This window comes from Oncorhynchus keta, chromosome 5, assembly GCF_023373465.1.
Source record: "Oncorhynchus keta strain PuntledgeMale-10-30-2019 chromosome 5, Oket_V2, whole genome shotgun sequence".
Lineage (NCBI taxonomy): Eukaryota > Metazoa > Chordata > Actinopteri > Salmoniformes > Salmonidae > Oncorhynchus > Oncorhynchus keta.
Genome location: NC_068425.1, coordinates 11,121,543 through 11,141,682, shown reverse-complemented (window position 1 = coordinate 11,141,682; position 20,140 = coordinate 11,121,543). Strand labels below are relative to the sequence as shown.

At 43.3% G+C, this 20,140-nt stretch overlaps 1 protein-coding gene across 2 annotated transcripts in view; it reads left to right on the top strand.

Annotated features, from left to right (window-relative positions):
• Positions 1–20,140, top strand: part of LOC118370462 (zinc finger protein 385C-like) — a 254,826-nt gene that overhangs the window by 152,333 nt on the left and 82,353 nt on the right. The window contains exon 1 of one of the 2 annotated variants that reach the window (XM_052518702.1): positions 18,219–18,711. The exons of the other annotated variant lie outside the window; for it this stretch is intronic. Within the exon in view, the coding sequence (XP_052374662.1) occupies positions 18,702–18,711 (10 nt within the window). The 5' untranslated portion in view covers positions 18,219–18,701. Of the gene's footprint in view, positions 1–18,218; positions 18,712–20,140 lie in introns of those variants that run through there. 2 annotated transcript variants of the gene reach the window in all.

Genomic DNA, 20,140 nt, shown 5'->3' with positions numbered 1-20,140 from the left:
TATATCCCCCCACTAGAATCCCCATATTTTAATGAAGACAGCTTCTCCATCCTGGAGGGCGAAATCAATCATTTCCAGGCCCAGGGACATGTACTAGTCTGTGGCGACCTAAATGCCAGAACCGGACAAGAACCTGACACCCTCAGCACACAGGGGGACAAACATCTGCCTGGAGGTGACAGCATCCCCTCCCACATATGCCCCCCTAGGCACAACTATGACAACATAACCAACAAAAACGGGTCACAACTCCTGCAGCTCTGTCGCACGCTGGGTATGTACATAGTCAACGGTAGGCTTCGAGGGGACTCCTATGGTAGATACACCTATAGCTCATCTCTTGGCAGTAGTACTGTAGACTACTTTATCACTGACCTCAACCCAGAATCTCTCAGAGCGTTCACAGTCAGTCCACTGACACCCCTATCAGACCACAGCAAAATCACAGTCTACTTAAACAGAGCAATACTCAATCACGAGGCATCAAAGCCAAAGGAACTGAGTAACATTAAGAAATGCTATAGATGGAAGGAATGCAGTTTGGAAAACTACCAAAAAACAATTAGGCAACAACAAATTCAATCCCTTTTAGACAATTTCCTGGGTAAAACGTTCCACTGTAATAGTGAAGGTGTAAACTTGGCAGTAGAAAATCTTAACAGTATATTTGACCTCTCAGCTTCCCTATCAAATCTAAAAATCTCAAATAGAAAACCGAAGAAAATTAACAATAATGACAAATGGTTTGATGAGGAATGCAAAAATCTAAGAAAGAAATTGAGAAACCTGTCCAACCAAAAACATAGAGACCCGGAAAACCTGAGTCTACGCCTTCACTATGGTGAATCACTAAAACAATACAGAAACACACTACGGAAAAAGAAGGAACAGCATGTCAGAAATCAGCTCAATGCAATTGAAGAATCCATAGACTCTAACCACTTCTGGGAAAATTGGAAAACACTAAACAAACAACAACACGAAGAATTATCTATCCAAAATGGAGATGTCTGGGTAAACCACTTCTCCAATCTTTTTGGTTCTATAACAAAGAACAAAGAGCAAAAACATATACATGATCAACTACAGATCTTAGAATCAACTATTAAAGACTACCAGAACCCACTGGATTCTCCAATTACATTGAATGAGTTACAGGACAAAATAAAAACCCTCCAACCCAAAAAGGCCTGTGGTGTCGATGGTATCCTCAATGAAATGATCAAATATACAGACAACAAATTCCAACTGGCTATACTAAAACTCTTTAACATCATACTTAGCTCTGGCATCTTCCCCAATATTTGGAACCAAGGACTGATCACCCCAATCCACAAAAGTGGAGACAAATTTGACCCCAATAACTACCGTGGAATATGTGTCAACAGTAACCTTGGGAAAATCCTCTGCATTATTATTAACAGCAGACTCGTACATTTCCTCAATGAAAACAATGTACTGAGCAAATGTCAAATTGGCTTTTTACCAAATTACCGTACAACAGACCATGTATTCACCCTGCACACCTTAATTGACAACCAAACAAACCAAAACAAAGGCAAAGTCTTCTCATGCTTTGTTGATTTCAAAAAAGCCTTCGACTCAATTTGGCATGAGGGTCTGCTATACAAACTGATGGAAAGTGGTGTTGGGGGTAAAACATACGACATTATAAAATCCATGTACACAAACAACAAGTGTGCGGTTAAAATTGGCAAAAAACACACACATTTCTTCACACAGGGTCGTGGGGTTAGACAGGGATGCAGCTTAAGCCCCACCCTCTTCAACATATATATCAACGAACTGGCGCGGGCACTAGAAAAGTCTGCAGCACCCGGCCTCCCCTGCTAGAATCCGAAGTCAAATGTCTGCTGTTTGCTGATGATCTGGTGCTTCTGTCACCAACCAAGGAGGGCCTACAGCAGCACCTAGATCTTATGCACAGATTCTGTCAGACCTGGGCCCTGACAGTAAATCTCAGTAAGACCAAAATAATGGTGTTCCAAAAAGGTCGAGTCACCAGGACCACAAATACAAATTCCATCTCGACACTGTTGCCCTAGAGCACACAAAAACTATACATACCTTGGCCTAAACATCAGCGCCACAGGTAACTTCCACAAAGGTGTGAACGATCTGAGAGACAAGGCAAGAAGGGCATTCTATGCCATCAAAAGAAACATAAATTTCAACATACCAATTAGGATTTGGCTAAAAATACTTGAATCAGTCATAGAGCCCATTGCCCTTTATGGTTGTGAGGTCTGGGGTCCGCTCACCAACCAAGACTTCACAAAATGGGACAAACACCAAATTGAGACTCTGCACGCAGAATTCTGCAAAAATATCCTCCGTGTACAACGTAAAACACCAAATAATGCATGCAGAGCAGAATTAGGCCGATACCCACTAATTATCAAAATCCAGAAAAGAGCCATTAAATTCTACAACCACCTAAAAGGAAGCGATTCACAAACCTTCCATAACAAAGCCATCACAAACAGAGAGATGAACCTGGAGAAGAGTCCCTAAGCAAACTGGTCCTGGGGCTCTGTTCACAAACACAAACACACCCTACAGAGCCCCAGGACAACAGCACAATTAGACCCAACCAAATCATGAGAAAACAAAAAGATAATTACTTAACACATTGGAAAGAATTAACAAAAAAACAGAGCAAACTAGAATGCTATTTGGCCCTACACAGAGAGTACACAGCGGCAGAATACCTGACCACTGTGACTGACCCAAAATTAAGGAAAGCTTTGACTATGTACAGACTCAGTGAGCATAGCCTTGCTATTGAGAAAGGCCGCCGTAGGCAGACATGGCTCTCAAGAGAAGACAGGCTATGTGCTCACTGCCCACAAAATGAGGTGGAAACTGAGCTGCACTTCCTAACCTCCTGCCCAATGTATGACCATATTAGAGAGACATATTTCCCCCAGATCACACAGATCCACAAAGAATTCGAAAACATATCCAATTTTGAAAAACTCCCATACCTACTGGGTGAAATTCCACAGTGTGCCATCACAGCAGCAAGATTTGTGACCTGTTGCCACGAGAAAAGGGCAACCAGTGAAGAACAAACACCATTGTAAATACAACCCATATTTATGCTTATTTATTTTATCTTGTGTCCTTTAATTATTTGTACATTGTGTATATATATATATATATATATAATATGACATTTGTAATGTCTTTACTGTTTTGAAACTGTTGTATGTGTAATGTTTACTGTTAATTTTTGTTGTTTTTCACTTTATATATTCACTTTGTATGTTGTCTACTTCACTTGCTTTGGCAATGTTAACACATGTTTCCCATGCCAATAAAGCCCTTGAATTGAATTGAATTGAATTGAGAGAGAGAGAGAGAGAGAGAGAGAGAGAGAGAGAGAGAGAGAGAGAGAGAGAGAGAGAGAGAGAGAGAGAGAGAGAGAGAGAGAGAGAGAGAGAGAGAGAGAGAGAGAGAGAGAGAGAGAGAGAGAGAGAGAGAATACATACATACATACAGTAGGTTGAGAGGATGGTACTGTGGATGGTAATATTGGTAGAGATCCTCCCTTTGTCTCTCCTCCTTATCCATCTCATCCTCATGAGAGAGGAAGAGTAGTCTGTAGAATACCTCATATGTCTGATCTGTGGCGCTCCCCTTCACCCTACAGATGTAGGATCTTCATTTGAGCCAGATTGCTACAACAGGAAAATAATCCTGCAGCAACAGGAACGTTGAATTATTATGAGGATTATAATTCATGGACAGTTTTTGTAGGGGTTGATATGATTTTTTGTTTGGGCAAATCCAGTCTGACATTTTAAAGTGGAAGTTACAAACTTAAAACTTTTTAAACCTTGAATACACTACAAGTGTGCATTTCCTGCTGTGCAGGGAAATGATCAGCAACGATGATCAAATTAAGATTCCTAGCTCTGTATCTTCCTCCTCTTCTTCCTCATCCCTCCCCCTGAACCCAGCTCCAGGGATGAAACATGCACACAGATGTTTTATTTATGTTGGAGAATCCATCTCTCTCCCTTTTCTCCCTGTGTCTGTCTTTCTGTGTGTGTGACTGAGTGTGAAATACATGCTAAACAGTACATCTGAGGAGTCCCCTCCCCTGTAGGGTGTAGAGTACAGGTGTCAGAGTATAGCATCGCCCCCTCCCTCCCCTCCCCACCCCTCCCTATCCACCCTCTCTTCCTCTTTCCTCCCTCATACTGTGATGACAGCTTCCTCTCCTCCCTCTCTCTGACTCTTCTCGACTGAGACTCATCTGAACTGGCCTCCTGGCCTGCTACTCTGCTCCAGTCTCAGGGGCTTTACTGTTGTTTCCACTGGGAGTCACAACTGACTAGTATGCTCTTCTATCATTGTTGCCATTCTTAGTAGCAGCTGTACTAGTTGTATTCGTTTTAGTGGTGTTATTTGTTCCGAAGCCACAATCATTGTTATTCCTATATAGTAATTACGATAATAATAAGTGGGCCTAAGGACCAGTAATCTCATAACAGATGCTATTGTTGTGCCACTGGGCACCTGGTGCCTCCAACACACTGGTAATCATAGGGCTCAGGTGCAAGAGATTTCTCCTCTTAGAAAGGCCTCCTCTCCATCCCATTTGAACCCTTTCACATGCCTAGCACAGCTCCATGGTGGCCTCAAGTTCACAATTTAACCCTCTGGTCACCTCCAAAACACATTTGTAGACACTTCCATCGGCATCCAACCAACCCTTAGCCACTTGCAAACTCCAGTTCCCTTGCCAGCACCCCCGGCCTCCCTTCTACCCTCTGTCAGCCTGCCCTAGAGAGCAATCTCCCTGTCTCCCGGACCCTCCCTCTCTCTGTCCGTCCATCAGTCAAACCAGTCAGTCCGTTCCGCTCTGAGGGTGTTCTGTACTCTCCTATTCATTTGTTTGTTTGGCAGAGAGAGGGAGCGAGAAAGACATAAAGAGCGAGAGAGGAAGAGAGAGAGAGAGAGAGAGCGAGAGAGAGGGAGAGAGGTGGGAAGAGAGAATGAAAAGAGGGGGAGAAAGAGAGAGAGAGCTAGCCCCTTCTCGTCATGCTGCTTTAATCTCCATTGGCTGTCGGACATCACCTGGGCGGGATCACTCCACTACAGGCTGGCAGACCTGCTCCTAATTGACGCTCGTCGCTTGGAAGAGAGGAGGAAGAAGAGGAGGAGAAGGAAGTAGCTTTAATGAATCATATTGGTGTTGTTCCGCCTGTCAGTCATCCACTATCAGTTGTCAAAAGTGAGAATAAAACTTTACTGTATAGTTTCAAGTAAACTGAGTATCATGTAGGTTTGATGCTTCTATAGTGTGATGATGTGTAGTACATTTCATATCCACTGGGTTATGTCCAATGATATGCCCAATCAAAACAAATCCAGCACATACTGTAGTAGAATAGGGTTTGTCATACAGAACAATACGTAACCAAAGAGAATACGAGGAACACACGCACACCCGTCAGTCCAGAGAAGTAACAGTTTGTGGCCGTTTCAAACACACACACCAATCGAACCAGCAGTGTGTGTGTCCCCCCCTACCGGGGACTGATTGGACAGTGAAGGTGAACATTAAAAGACAGTCACACCTAGACATGTATTGCTCACCGCTGTCTGCATGCTGGAGAGAGACAGAAGAGGAACTCCCCATAGAGACTCGCTCAACAGACTGTGTTTGTGTTTGCCAGATAACAGTATGTGTGTTTGTAGTAGTTTGGTGCAGTTTGTTGATGTGTATAGCTGTGCATATGTAGCTAATGGATAGACATGGATTTCACCCTTTAGACATTTCTGGATTTGACTATGTCTTAATCCAAATACAACATTGTGCTTGCGTTCTTCTCTCTGATAGCTAGTTTTATTAGGCTGAGACGGTATGAGGAAGCACTAAAAGGACTCCATTCGTTCGTCATGTAAAAGCTGGTTCAACTGTCATAGAGAATTACTATCCATCTCAATGCATGGCAGAGCTCTATCTCCCAGGTGACACATTTCTCAATATTCCAGACATCTTCCCCCTCCCGCCTCGTGTCTCCTGCCCTCCCTGTCACACTGTCCCACTGTGCCCACCTCTTCCGCCACCCCCGCCACTTCTGCCCACTACACCACTCTGTCTCTGACAGCATGCCACCATACAGATCCTGCATGTTAATTAATGCCCGCCGGCACCGCCCTCCTCCTCGTCCCTGGTCCCTTGTGTGCTGCTCTACCCTACACCCACAATCACTCACACACACACACACACACACACACTCTGGGGCCAGTTATCAGTGGCCCAGCAGCGGAGTGGAGGGCTACAGAGGATGTAATTTCACTGGAGTGGAATGTGACAGCTTGACCTTCTCATCTCTCCAGGGCCCCATCCTCATCACCATAGATACCTGGCTCTGCCGGGAACCGCGCTACACCCATATAGCCGTATTATTATCAACACCACTACCATCACTTCTATACTCCCCCTCCGATATCAAACAATCACGGTTGGAACTCATTTGCCCATCATAGTCAAGAGGAGCCCAAACACAACTCCACCATGGTGACCTCTCTAAGCCGTCACAGAGAGCCATTATGCCCTGTGGAGTTTCATCGAGCCTGGGTTAGACTAACTCAACTCTGTCCCGGGTGAGGCTTGCTGTGGATGTTGATGATGTTGCGTCTAGTGTTTGGTCTTATACAATCTGACACCTGTTGCTGGGTGCTTGTGTAGAGTAGTGGATATGCCTTGACTCACATTCCTCTGCCGAAGACCCTGATCTCACTAGCAGTCCCGTTTCATAATGCTCTCCCGCTGAAGGGCAATGGGCTGTGTCATGGCTGGGGAATCTTAAGCAGAGAGCCAGCCTCTCTCATTAGCCCTGCCTCTCTCATGCCTGTGTCGGGTATATGGTTGACACAGTGGTTGGCATGTGGTTGGCAGGGCTAGTAGGCTGGTACAGCTGCCCTCCAAACCCACAGTCTGCCATGAGAACTGGGTGTGCATGGCTACTGTGGTTTTGTACACTACATTCAAGGACACCTTGGCTAGCCGTGCTCGTCCCTGGAACCTCTACTGAGCAGCTGAGGGACGGAGGAGAATCTTCTCTAGCACTTGATTCCAAACTCCACTTGTGGCTTCTGACGTTCTGTGTGTACCCCGTATAGTCTATCTGCTCCTAGCACACTTCACCATCACCCTCTCTCTGTTCACACCAACAACATCCTCTTCAACTCAGCGTCAGTCTACCCCTCCGCCTCACACCACCACAAGAGTACAGAGAGAAGGAGGGCGAAGAGCAACAAGATGGAGGTAGAGAGAGGAAAGTCAGAGATTAGATGGAGACACCGATTGGGGGAGAGAGAGAAAGATCAGAACGAGGAAGGATGGAAGGAGGGAGGTGAGCAGAGAGAAGGGAGAGATGGAGGAAGGGGTAGAGGGAAAGCAAGGGAGCGATTGAATGGTGTAATTAAGTTCCTGATAGCACTCTGGGTGCTTTGGCCAGGCTCCAGTAGAGCTTAGCACTACACCAAGACTCTTCAGCCTGCTCTCCTCTCCTGCTTTTAGAGGAACACACACACACACAAAGTTAAACACACTCACGCCGCACAAACACACAAACACATGGTTTCTAGCTCACTCTGTCACACACAAATACACAAACACACGAACACACAAACTCAGTCCATGTAAATTTGAACACACAGAGAGATACACACACTCAGCGCTGGCAGGCTTCACACAATTGCACTAAGGCAAAAGACGAAAGACACAAAGGAGAGAGAGAAGAGACAGATGAATATGAGCAACTGTCACTCAGATCAGGCACACTCACAGCTGCAATGACATACACACATTACACACACACTGCTGCAATGACATACACACATTACACACACACTGCTGCAATGACATACACACATTACACACACACTGCTGCAATGACATACACACATTACACACACACTGCTGCAATGACATACACACATTACACACACACTGCTGCAATGACATACACATACACACATTACACACACACTGCTGCAATGACATACACACATTACACACACACTGCTGCAATGACATACACACATTACAAACACACAATACACACATTACACACACTGCTGCAATGACATACACACATTACACACACACAATGACATACACACTACACACACAGCTGCAATGACATACACACATTACACACAATGACATACACACATTACAAACACACTGCTGCAATGACATACACACATTACACACACACTGCTGCAATGATATACACATACACACATTACACACACACTGCTGCAATGACATACACACATTACACACACACTGCTGCAATGACATACACATACACACATTACACACACAGCTGCAATGACATACACACATTACACACACAGCTGCAATGACATACACACATTATACACACAGCTGCAATGACATACACACATTACACACACACTGCTGCAATGACATACACATACACACATTACAAACACACACTGCTGCAATGACATACACACATTACACACACTGCTGCAATGACATACACATACACACATTACACACACAGCTGCAATGACATACACACATTACAGACACACTGATGCAATGACATACACACATTACACACACAGCTGCAATGACATACACACATTACACACACACTGCTGCAATGACATACACACATTACACACACAGCTGCAATGACATACACACATTACACACACACAGCTGCAATGACATACACATACACACATTACAAACACACACTGCTGCAATGACATACACACATTACACACACACAGCTGCAATGACATACACATACACACATTACAAACACACACTGCTGCAATGACATACACATACACACATTACACACACACTGCTGCAATGACATACACACATTACACACACAGCTGCAATGACATACACACATTACACACACTGCTGCAATGACATACACATACACACATTACACACACAGCTGCAATGACATACACACATTACACACACAGCTGCAATGACATACACACATTACACACACAGCTGCAATGACATACACACATTACACACACACTGCTGCAATGACATACACACATAACACACACACTGCTGCAATGATATACACACATTACACACACACAGCTGCAATGACATACACACATTACACACACACAGTTGCAATGACATACACATACACACATTACAGACACACAATGACATACACTGCTGCAATGACATACACACATTACACACACACAGCTGCAATGACATACACACATTACACACACACAGCTGCAATGACATACACACATTACACACACACAGCTGCAATGACATACACATACACACACTACAGACACACAGCTGCAATGACATACACATACACACACTACAGACACACAGCTGCAATGACATACACACACTACAGACACACAGCTGCAATGACATACACACACACTACAGACACACAGCTGCAATGACATACACATACACACATTACAGACACACAGCTGCAATGACATACACATTACAGACACACAGCTGCAATGACATACACACATTACAGACACACAGCTGCAATGACATACACATACACACACTACAGACACACAGCTGCAATGACATACACATACACACACTACAGACACACAGCTGCAATGACATACACATACACACATACAGACACACAGCTGCAATGACATACACATACACACACTACAGACACACAGCTGCAATGATACACACATTACACACATTACAGACACACAGCTGCAATGACATACACATACACACACTACAGACACACAGCTGCAATGACATACACATACACACACTACAGACACACAGCTGCAATGACATACACACATTACACACACTACAGACACACAGCTGCAATGACATACACATACACACACTACAGACACACAGCTGCAATGACATACACACATTACACACACACAGCTGCAATGACATACACATACACACATTACAGACACAGCTGCAATGACATACACATACACACACACAGCTGCAATGACATACACACATTACACACACACAGCTGCAATGACATACACACATTACACACACACAGCTGCAATGACATACACACATTACACACACACAGCTGCAATGGCATACACATACACACACTACAGACACACAGCTGCAATGACATACACACATTACACACACTACAGACACACAGCTGCAATGACATACACATACACACACTACAGACACACAGCTGCAATGACATACACATACACACATTACACACACTACAGACACACAGCTGCAATGACATACACATACACACACTACAGACACACAGCTGCAATGACATACACATACACACACTACAGACACACAGCTGCAATGACATACACATACACACACTACAGACACACAGCTGCAATGACATACACATACACACATGACACAGCTGCAATGACATACACATACACACACTACAGACACACAGCTGCAATGACATACACACATTACACACACTACAGACACACAGCTGCAATGACATACACATACACACACTACAGACACACAGCTGCAATGACATACACATACACACACTACAGACACACAGCTGCAATGACATACACATACACACATTACACACACTACAGACACACAGCTGCAATGACATACACATACAGACACACAGCTGCAATGACATACACATACACACACTACAGACACACAGCTGCAATGACATACACATACACACATTACACACACTACAGACACACAGCTGCAATGACATACACATACACACACTACAGACACACAGCTGCAATGACATACACATACACACACTACAGACACACAGCTGCAATGACATACACACATTACACACACTACAGACACACAGCTGCAATGACATACACATACACACACTACAGACACACAGCTGCAATGACATACACATACACACACTACAGACACACAGCTGCAATGACATACACATACACACATTACACACACTACAGACACACAGCTGCAATGACATACACATACACACACTACAGACACACAGCTGCAATGACATACACATACACACATTACACACACTACAGACACACAGCTGCAATGACATACACATACACACATTACACACACAGCTGCAATGACATACACATACACACATTACACACACAGCTGCAATGACATACACACATTACACACACAGCTGCAATGACATACACACATTACACACACAGCTGCAATGACATACACACATTACACACACACTGCTGCAATGACATACACACATTACAAACACACTGCTGCAATGATATACACACAGACACACAGCTGCAATGACATTACACACACACACAATGACATACACACATTACAGACACAGCTGCAATGACATACACATACACACACACAGCTGCAATGACATACACACATTACACACACACAGCTGCAATGACATACACACATTACACACACACAGCTGCAATGACATACACACATTACACACACACAGCTGCAATGACATACACATACACACACTACAGACACACAGCTGCAATGACATACACACATTACACACACTACAGACACACAGCTGCAATGACATACACATACACACACTACAGACACACAGCTGCAATGACATACACACATTACACACACACAGCTGCAATGACATACACATACACACATTACAGACACAGCTGCAATGACACACAGCTGCAATGACATACACACATTACACACACACAGCTGCAATGACACACACATTACACACACACACAATGACACACAGCTGCAATGGCATACACATACACACACTACAGACACACAGCTGCAATGACATACACACATTACACACACTACAGACACACAGCTGCAATGACATACACATACACACACTACAGACACACAGCTGCAATGACATACACATACACACATTACACACACTACAGACACACAGCTGCAATGACATACACATACACACACTACAGACACACAGCTGCAATGACATACACATACACACACTACAGACACACAGCTGCAATGACATACACATACACACACTACAGACACACAGCTGCAATGACATACACATACACACACTACAGACACACAGCTGCAATGACATACACATACACACACTACAGACACACAGCTGCAATGACATACACACATTACACACACTACAGACACACAGCTGCAATGACATACACATACACACACTACAGACACACAGCTGCAATGACATACACATACACACACTACAGACACACAGCTGCAATGACATACACATACACACATTACACACACTACAGACACACAGCTGCAATGACATACACATACACACATTACACACACTACAGACACACAGCTGCAATGACATACACATACACATACAGACACACAGCTGCAATGACATACACATACACACACTACAGACACACAGCTGCAATGACATACACATACACACATTACACACACTACAGACACACAGCTGCAATGACATACACATACACACACTACAGACACACAGCTGCAATGACATACACATACACACACTACAGACACACAGCTGCAATGACATACAGACACACAGCTGCAATGACATACACATACACACACTACAGACACACAGCTGCAATGACATACACACATTACACACACTACAGACACACAGCTGCAATGACATACACATACACACACTACAGACACACAGCTGCAATGACATACACATACACACACTACAGACACACAGCTGCAATGACATACACATACACACATTACACACACTACAGACACACAGCTGCAATGACATACACATACACACATTACACACACTACAGACACACAGCTGCAATGACATACACATACACACACTACAGACACACAGCTGCAATGACATACACATACACACACTACAGACACACAGCTGCAATGACATACACATACACACATTACACACACTACAGACACACAGCTGCAATGACATACACATACACACACTACAGACACACAGCTGCAATGACATACACATACACACACTACAGACACACAGCTGCAATGACATACACATACACACACTACAGACACACAGCTGCAATGACATACACATACACACACTACAGACACACAGCTGCAATGACATACACATACACACATTACACACACTACAGACACACAGCTGCAATGACATACACATACACACACTACAGACACACAGCTGCAATGACATACACATACACACACTACAGACACACAGCTGCAATGACATACACATACACACATTACACACACTACAGACACACAGCTGCAATGACATCCACATACACACACTACAGACACACAGCTGCAATGACATACACATACACACACTACAGACACACAGCTGCAATGACATACACATACACACATTACACACACTACAGACACACAGCTGCAATGACATACACATACACACACTACAGACACACAGCTGCAATGACATACACATACACACACTACAGACACACAGCTGCAATGACATACACATACACACACTACAGACACACAGCTGCAATGACATACACATACACACACTACAGACACACAGCTGCAATGACATACACATACACACACTACAGACACACAGCTGCAATGACATACACACATTACACACACACTGCCATGATCTATTTTATACAAACACACATACACATTGCATGTAATTCACTCCTTCTAAAACTTCACAGAAATACCCCCCCTACCCCCTACACACACACACACCCTCTCTTTCACACACGCATGTGCGCACACACACACACACACACACACACACACACACACACACACACACACACACACACACACACACACACACACACACACACACACACACAGAGCAGCCAGTTTCCCTCCAAGCTTATCTTTAATTGCTTCAAGTCCTCTGCTGCCTCCCCCTCTCTGTACAGTCTGTCTGATGTGGTAGGTTTATACTAGCTGCTTCTGGCTGGCTGGCTGGCAGCAGAATCACTCCTCTCTTATCAGCATGTGTATGTGTGTATCTATCTCTCTCTCTCTTTCTCTCATGCTCTTTCTCTTCCTCTCCCCTTCTCTCTCTATCTCTCTTTCTTTCTCTCATGCTCTTTCTCTTCCTCTCCCCTTCTCTCTCTCTATCTCTTTCTTTCTCTCATGCTCTCTCAATTCAATTCAATTCAATTCAAGGGCTTTATTGGCATGGGAAACATGTGTTAACATTGCCAAAGCAAGTGAGGTAGACAACATACAAAGTGAATATATAAAGTGAAAAACAACAGTAAACATTACACATACAGAAGTTTCAAAACAGTAAAGACATTACAAATGTCATATTATATATATATATATACAATGTACAAATAGTTAAAGGACACAAGATAAAATTAATAAGCGTAAATATGGGTTGTATTTACAATGGTGTTTGTTCTTCACTGGTTGCCTTTTTCTCGTGGCAACAGGTCACAAATATTGCTGCTGTGATGGCACACTGTGGAATTTCACCCAAAAGATATGGGAGTTTTTCAAAATTGGATTTGTTTTCGAATTCTTTGTGGATCTGTGTAATCTGGGGGAAATATGTCTCTCTAATATGGTCATACATTGGGCAGGAGGTTAGGAAGTGCAGCTCAGTTTCCACCTCATTTTGTGGGCAGTGAGCACATAGCCTGTCTTCTCTTGAGAGCCATGTCTGCCTACGGCGGATTTCTCAATAGCAAGGCTATGCTCACTGAGTCTGTACATAGTCAAAGCTTTCCTTAATTTTGGGTCAGTCACAGTGGTCAGGTATTCTGCCGCTATGTGTACTCTCTGTGTAGGGCCAAATAGCATTCGAGTTTGCTCTGTTTTTTTGTTAGTTCTTTCCAATGTGTTAAGTAATTATCTTTTTGTTTTCTCATGATTTGGTTGGGTCTAATTGTGCTGTTGTCCTGGGGCTCTGTAGGGTGTGTTTGTGTTTGTGAACAGAGCCCCAGGACCAGCTTGCTTAGGGGACTCTTCTCCAGGTTCATCTCTCTGTAGGTGATGGCTTGGTTATGGAAGGTTTGTGAATCGCTTCCTTTTAGGTGGTTGTAGAATTTAACGGCTCTTTTCTGGATTTTGATAATTAGTGGGTATCGGCCTAATTCTGCTCTGCATGCATTATTTGGTGTTTTACGTTGTACACGGAGGATATTTTTGCAGAATTCTGCATGCAGAGTCTCAATTTGGTGTTTGTCCCATTTTGTGAAGTCTTGGTTGGTGAGCGGACCCCAGACCTCACAACCATAAAGGGCAATGGGCTCTATGACTGATTCAAGTATTTTTAGCCAAATCCTAATTGGTATGTTGAAATTTATGTTTCTTTTGATGGCATAGAATGCCCTTCTTGCCTTGTTTCTCAGATCGTTCACAGCTTTGTGGAAGTTACCTGTGGCGCTGATGTTTAGGCCAAGGTATGTATAGTTTTTTGTGTGCTCTAGGGCAACAGTGTCTAGATGGAATTTGTATTTGTGGTCCTGGTGACTGGACCTTTTTTGGAACACCATTATTTTGGTCTTACTGAGATTTACTGTCAGGGCCCAGGTCTGACAGAATCTGTGCATAAGATCTAGGTGCTGCTGTAGGCCCTCCTTGGTTGGTGACAGAAGCACCAGATCATCAGCAAACAGCAGACATTTGACTTCGGATTCTAGCAGGGGGAGGCCGGGTGCTGCAGACTTTTCTAGTGCCCGCGCAAATTCGTTGATATATATGTTGAAGAGGGTGGGGCTTAAGCTGCATCCCTGTCTAACCCCACGACCCTGTGTGAAGAAATGTGTGTGTTTTTTGCCAATTTTAACCGCACACTTGTTGTTTGTGTACATGGATTTTATAATGTCGTATGTTTTACCCCCAACACCACTTTCCATCAGTTTGTATAGCAGACCCTCATGCCAGATTGAGTCAAAGGCTTTTTTTGAAATCAACAAAGCATGAGAAGACTTTGCCTTTGTTTTGGTTTGTTTGGTTGTCAATTAGGGTGTGCAGGGTGAATACATGGTCTGTTGTACGGTAATTTGGTAAAAAGCCAATTTGACATTTGCTCAGTACATTGTTTTCATTGAGGAAATGTACGAGTCTGCTGTTAATAATAATGCAGAGGATTTTCCCAAGGTTACTGTTGACACATATTCCACGGTAGTTATTGGGGTCAAATTTGTCTCCACTTTTGTGGATTGGGGTGATCAGTCCTTGGTTCCAAATATTGGGGAAGATGCCAGAGCTAAGTATGATGTTAAAGAGTTTTAGTATAGCCAATTGGAATTTGTTGTCTGTATATTTGATAATTTCATTGAGGATACCATCGACACCACAGGCCTTCTTGGGTTGAAGGGTTTTTATTTTGTCCTGTAACTCATTCAATGTAATTGGAGAATCCAGTGGGTTCTGGTAGTCTTTAATAGTTGATTCTAAGATCTGTATTTGATCATGTATATGTTTTTGCTCTTTGTTCTTTGTTATAGAACCAAAAAGATTGGAGAAGTGGTTTACCCATACATCTCCATTTTGGATAGATAATTCTTCGTGTTGTTGTTTGTTTAGTGTTTTCCAATTTTCCCAGAAGTGGTTAGAGTCTATGGATTCTTCAATTGCATTGAGCTGATTTCTGACATGCTGTTCCTTCTTTTCCGTAGTGTATTTCTATATTGTTTTAGTGATTCACCATAGTGAAGGCGTAGACTCAGGTTTTCCGGGTCTCTATGTTTTTGGTTGGACAGGTTTCTCAATTTCTTTCTTAGATTTTTGCATTCTTCATCAAACCATTTGTCATTATTGTGAATTTTCTTCGGTTTTATATTTGAGATTTTTAGATTTGATAGGGAAGCTGAGAGGTCAAATATACTGTTAAGATTTTCTACTGCCAGGTTTACACCTTCACTATTACAGTGGAACGTTTTACCCAGGAAATTGTCTAAAAGGGATTGAATTTGTTGTTGCCTAATTGTTTTTTGGTAGGTTTCCAAACTGCATTCCTTCCATCTATAGCATTTCTTAATGTTACTCAGTTCCTTTGGCTTTGATGCCTCATGATTGAGTATTGCTCTGTTCAAGTAGACTGTGATTTTGCTGTGATCTGATAGGGGAGTCAGTGGGCTGACTGTGAACGCTCTGAGAGACTCTGGGTTGAGGTCAGTGATAAAGTAGTCTACAGTACTACTGCCAAGAGATGAGCTATAGGTGTACCTACCATAGGAGTCCCCTCGAAGCCTACCGTTGACTATGTACATACCCAGCGTGCGACAGAGCTTCAGGAGTTGTGACCCGTTTTTGTTGGTTATGTTGTCATAGTTTTGCCTAGGGGGGCATATGTGGGAGGGGATGCTGTCACCTCCAGGCAGATGTTTGTCCCCCTGTGTGCTGAGGGTGTCAGGTTCTTGTCCGGTTCTGGCATTTAGGTCGCCACAGACTAGTCATCTCTCTCTTTCTCTTCCTCTCACCTTCTCTCTCTATCTCTCGTTCTTTCTCTCATGCTCTATCTCTCTCTCTCTTCCTCTCCCCTTCTCTCTCTATATCTCTTTCTTTCTCTCATGCTCTTTCTCTTCTTCTCCCCTTCTCTCTCTATCTCTCTTTCTTTCTCTCATGCTCTCTCTCTTTCTCTTCCTCTCCCCTTCTCTCTCTATCTCTCTTTCTTTCTCTCATGCTCTCTCTCTCTTCCTCTCCCCTTCTCTCTCTATCTCTCTCCTTTTCTCTGTAACCAACCAGGGCCTTGTCAATATTCTGCTGCGTGACAATACTGAAATTCCATTAGGGTGACATTTATCCATCAATTTAAGGGTCAGGGTTCAACCCAGGTGACCATGAAGTGTTGTAATACACAGGGGTGGAGTAGTCAACCTTTTCCAAATAGTGCTCCGGTATTGTATTTTTCACCGTTTAGCCACTCAATGGGATGTCTGGTGTGGCTGTAAATGTGTGATTGATACATATAAATGATCACCGTGGTCTGGCTCCTCCCTCCATCAGGGAGAGTGACATTACTCTTGTAGTCGTTTCACAAAGCCGTTATCGCGGAACCGTTATCTAATAATAATAATAATATATGCCATTTAGCTGACGCTTTTATCCAAAGCGACTTACAGTCATGTGTGCATACATTCTACGTATGGGTGGTCCCGGGAATCGGAACCCTGGCGTTATACCAACTGAGCCACAGAAGGACCAGAAGAGACAATATGCACTGTTAAAATAACACCAGCTTATTTTCACATTTGCGCTGTCCGCTCAGGTTAAACGTCGGCCAGCTGAGCAAGAAAGAAAGAGCGAGAGAGAGAGAGGGGGTGTTGCAAGCAACCAACCCCTCATCTCTCCATTCCCCTTCCCTCGCCTCCTTCGGGCCACGCCGAGCAGCAGATCAATATGGGTTTTAATTGAGGAGCATGTGTATCATTCTTCCTTAGTCGTAGTAGTTGGGATCTGTTGGGATTTGTCCCCGAGGAACAAAAGGGATTACAAAGAGAGAGCGACAGAGACTGGGAAATAGGGCAGAATATATAGCAGTCGCTTCTTTTAGTTGTGTTTGTTTAAACTCCCGGAGCGGAGCATATGATACTTGTGCGTCGTTGCATGCACTTCTTTTCTGGGGATACCGCGTAATATTTACGCGCTGTGAAACACGGAGCTGGAGCGACGTCTATTCGGTCCTGGACGCACGATGCTGATCGGTAAGTCTCGAGTTTTTGACCTTTTTATTCAGAAACCTCGCTGATGTGGCTTCGAGGGTCCGCTTTCCGTTCTTTAGTTTCTGGAGACGTGTAGCCCACGGTCGGGCATATAGAAAACACCTGACTCGAGCACTGGTTGGTTAGCCTTTTTAAACATACGTGAATTTTATATAAATTATGGCAATGTTTTATATAAATATAGCTTTGTAAGTTGTACGCACTAGCGTCAAGACCAGTGCGCAGTTGAATTCTCATATGTATGAGGGACAGTCAAATTCAGACGCAGATTAATGTGCAGTGTTGGGTGGTAACTGTAGTCTATGGAATTTATTTGTTTGTACACAAGTGTAATATTTGTCTTGCCAGACCAATGGAAGTGTAGGATACCGCAGCGACCCGAAGATTGCGCACAATGATCCCGTAAAATCTCCTTCAAGTTCGGAGTTGTGGATCATCGGTGACGTTAAGCCTGCATCATATTTATTCCTTCTATTAACAGTGAAAATGTGAGTTTTCGTTCAAATTTGACATGCTATTGAAAGTAGACTACCGATCCCTTTTGGGACAAACACTTAGGCGACCGCAGAATGAATCCCATTTTTGGAATGATGAGATCTTTATATTTGAACATTTCTCATGTGATTTATCTTCAAGGACGAATCCAGTGTATACCAAACTTTATATTCAACAAATATGAATGTATCTGCTGTTTTGATGTTGAGCTTGAGTTGATCGCTCCTCAACTTGACGGGTGCGTAGGCTATCGGTCTCATACCTGTGAATGCTTGAATGAAATATATACAGAAAGCGCTCCGTTAATGCATTTGAAAAACCACGCGGCTCCTTGTTGGTTAAGTCTAATAACGTCATTATTCATGTTAGACCTTAGAAACGAAATCTGAAAGTGAATGATTGCCTTAATTAAAGACGGTCCTCTCCGGGATTCTGCATCTTCAATGCTTCAATGCAACACACACACACACACGACTCACAGTCGCTTCAACTATAGACCTTTTTTTCCTATACTGTGGAATAGGCAATTGCAATAGGTCAATCAATTTCGTTTATATTGTCAATAATAATTAATGGACATCTTACCTTTTGTAATTTAAGATATAGATTTAGTATATATGTATCGATTGTCTGCATATTATTGAGTATTTTTACTTTGAGAAAGACAAATAGGCTACTAAATAGACATCAAATCATTGATCAACACACACTGGCCAATTTGCATTGTGGGGTATCACACCATTAAGCAATCACTAAAGCCTATTATAGAAACTGCCCTCTATACATAGGAGCTTCCTGTCCTCTATACATAGGAGCCACCTGTCCTCTATACATAGGAGCCACCTGTCCTCTACACATAGGAGCCACCTGCCCTCTATACATAGGAGCTACCTGTCCTCTATACGTAGGAACCACC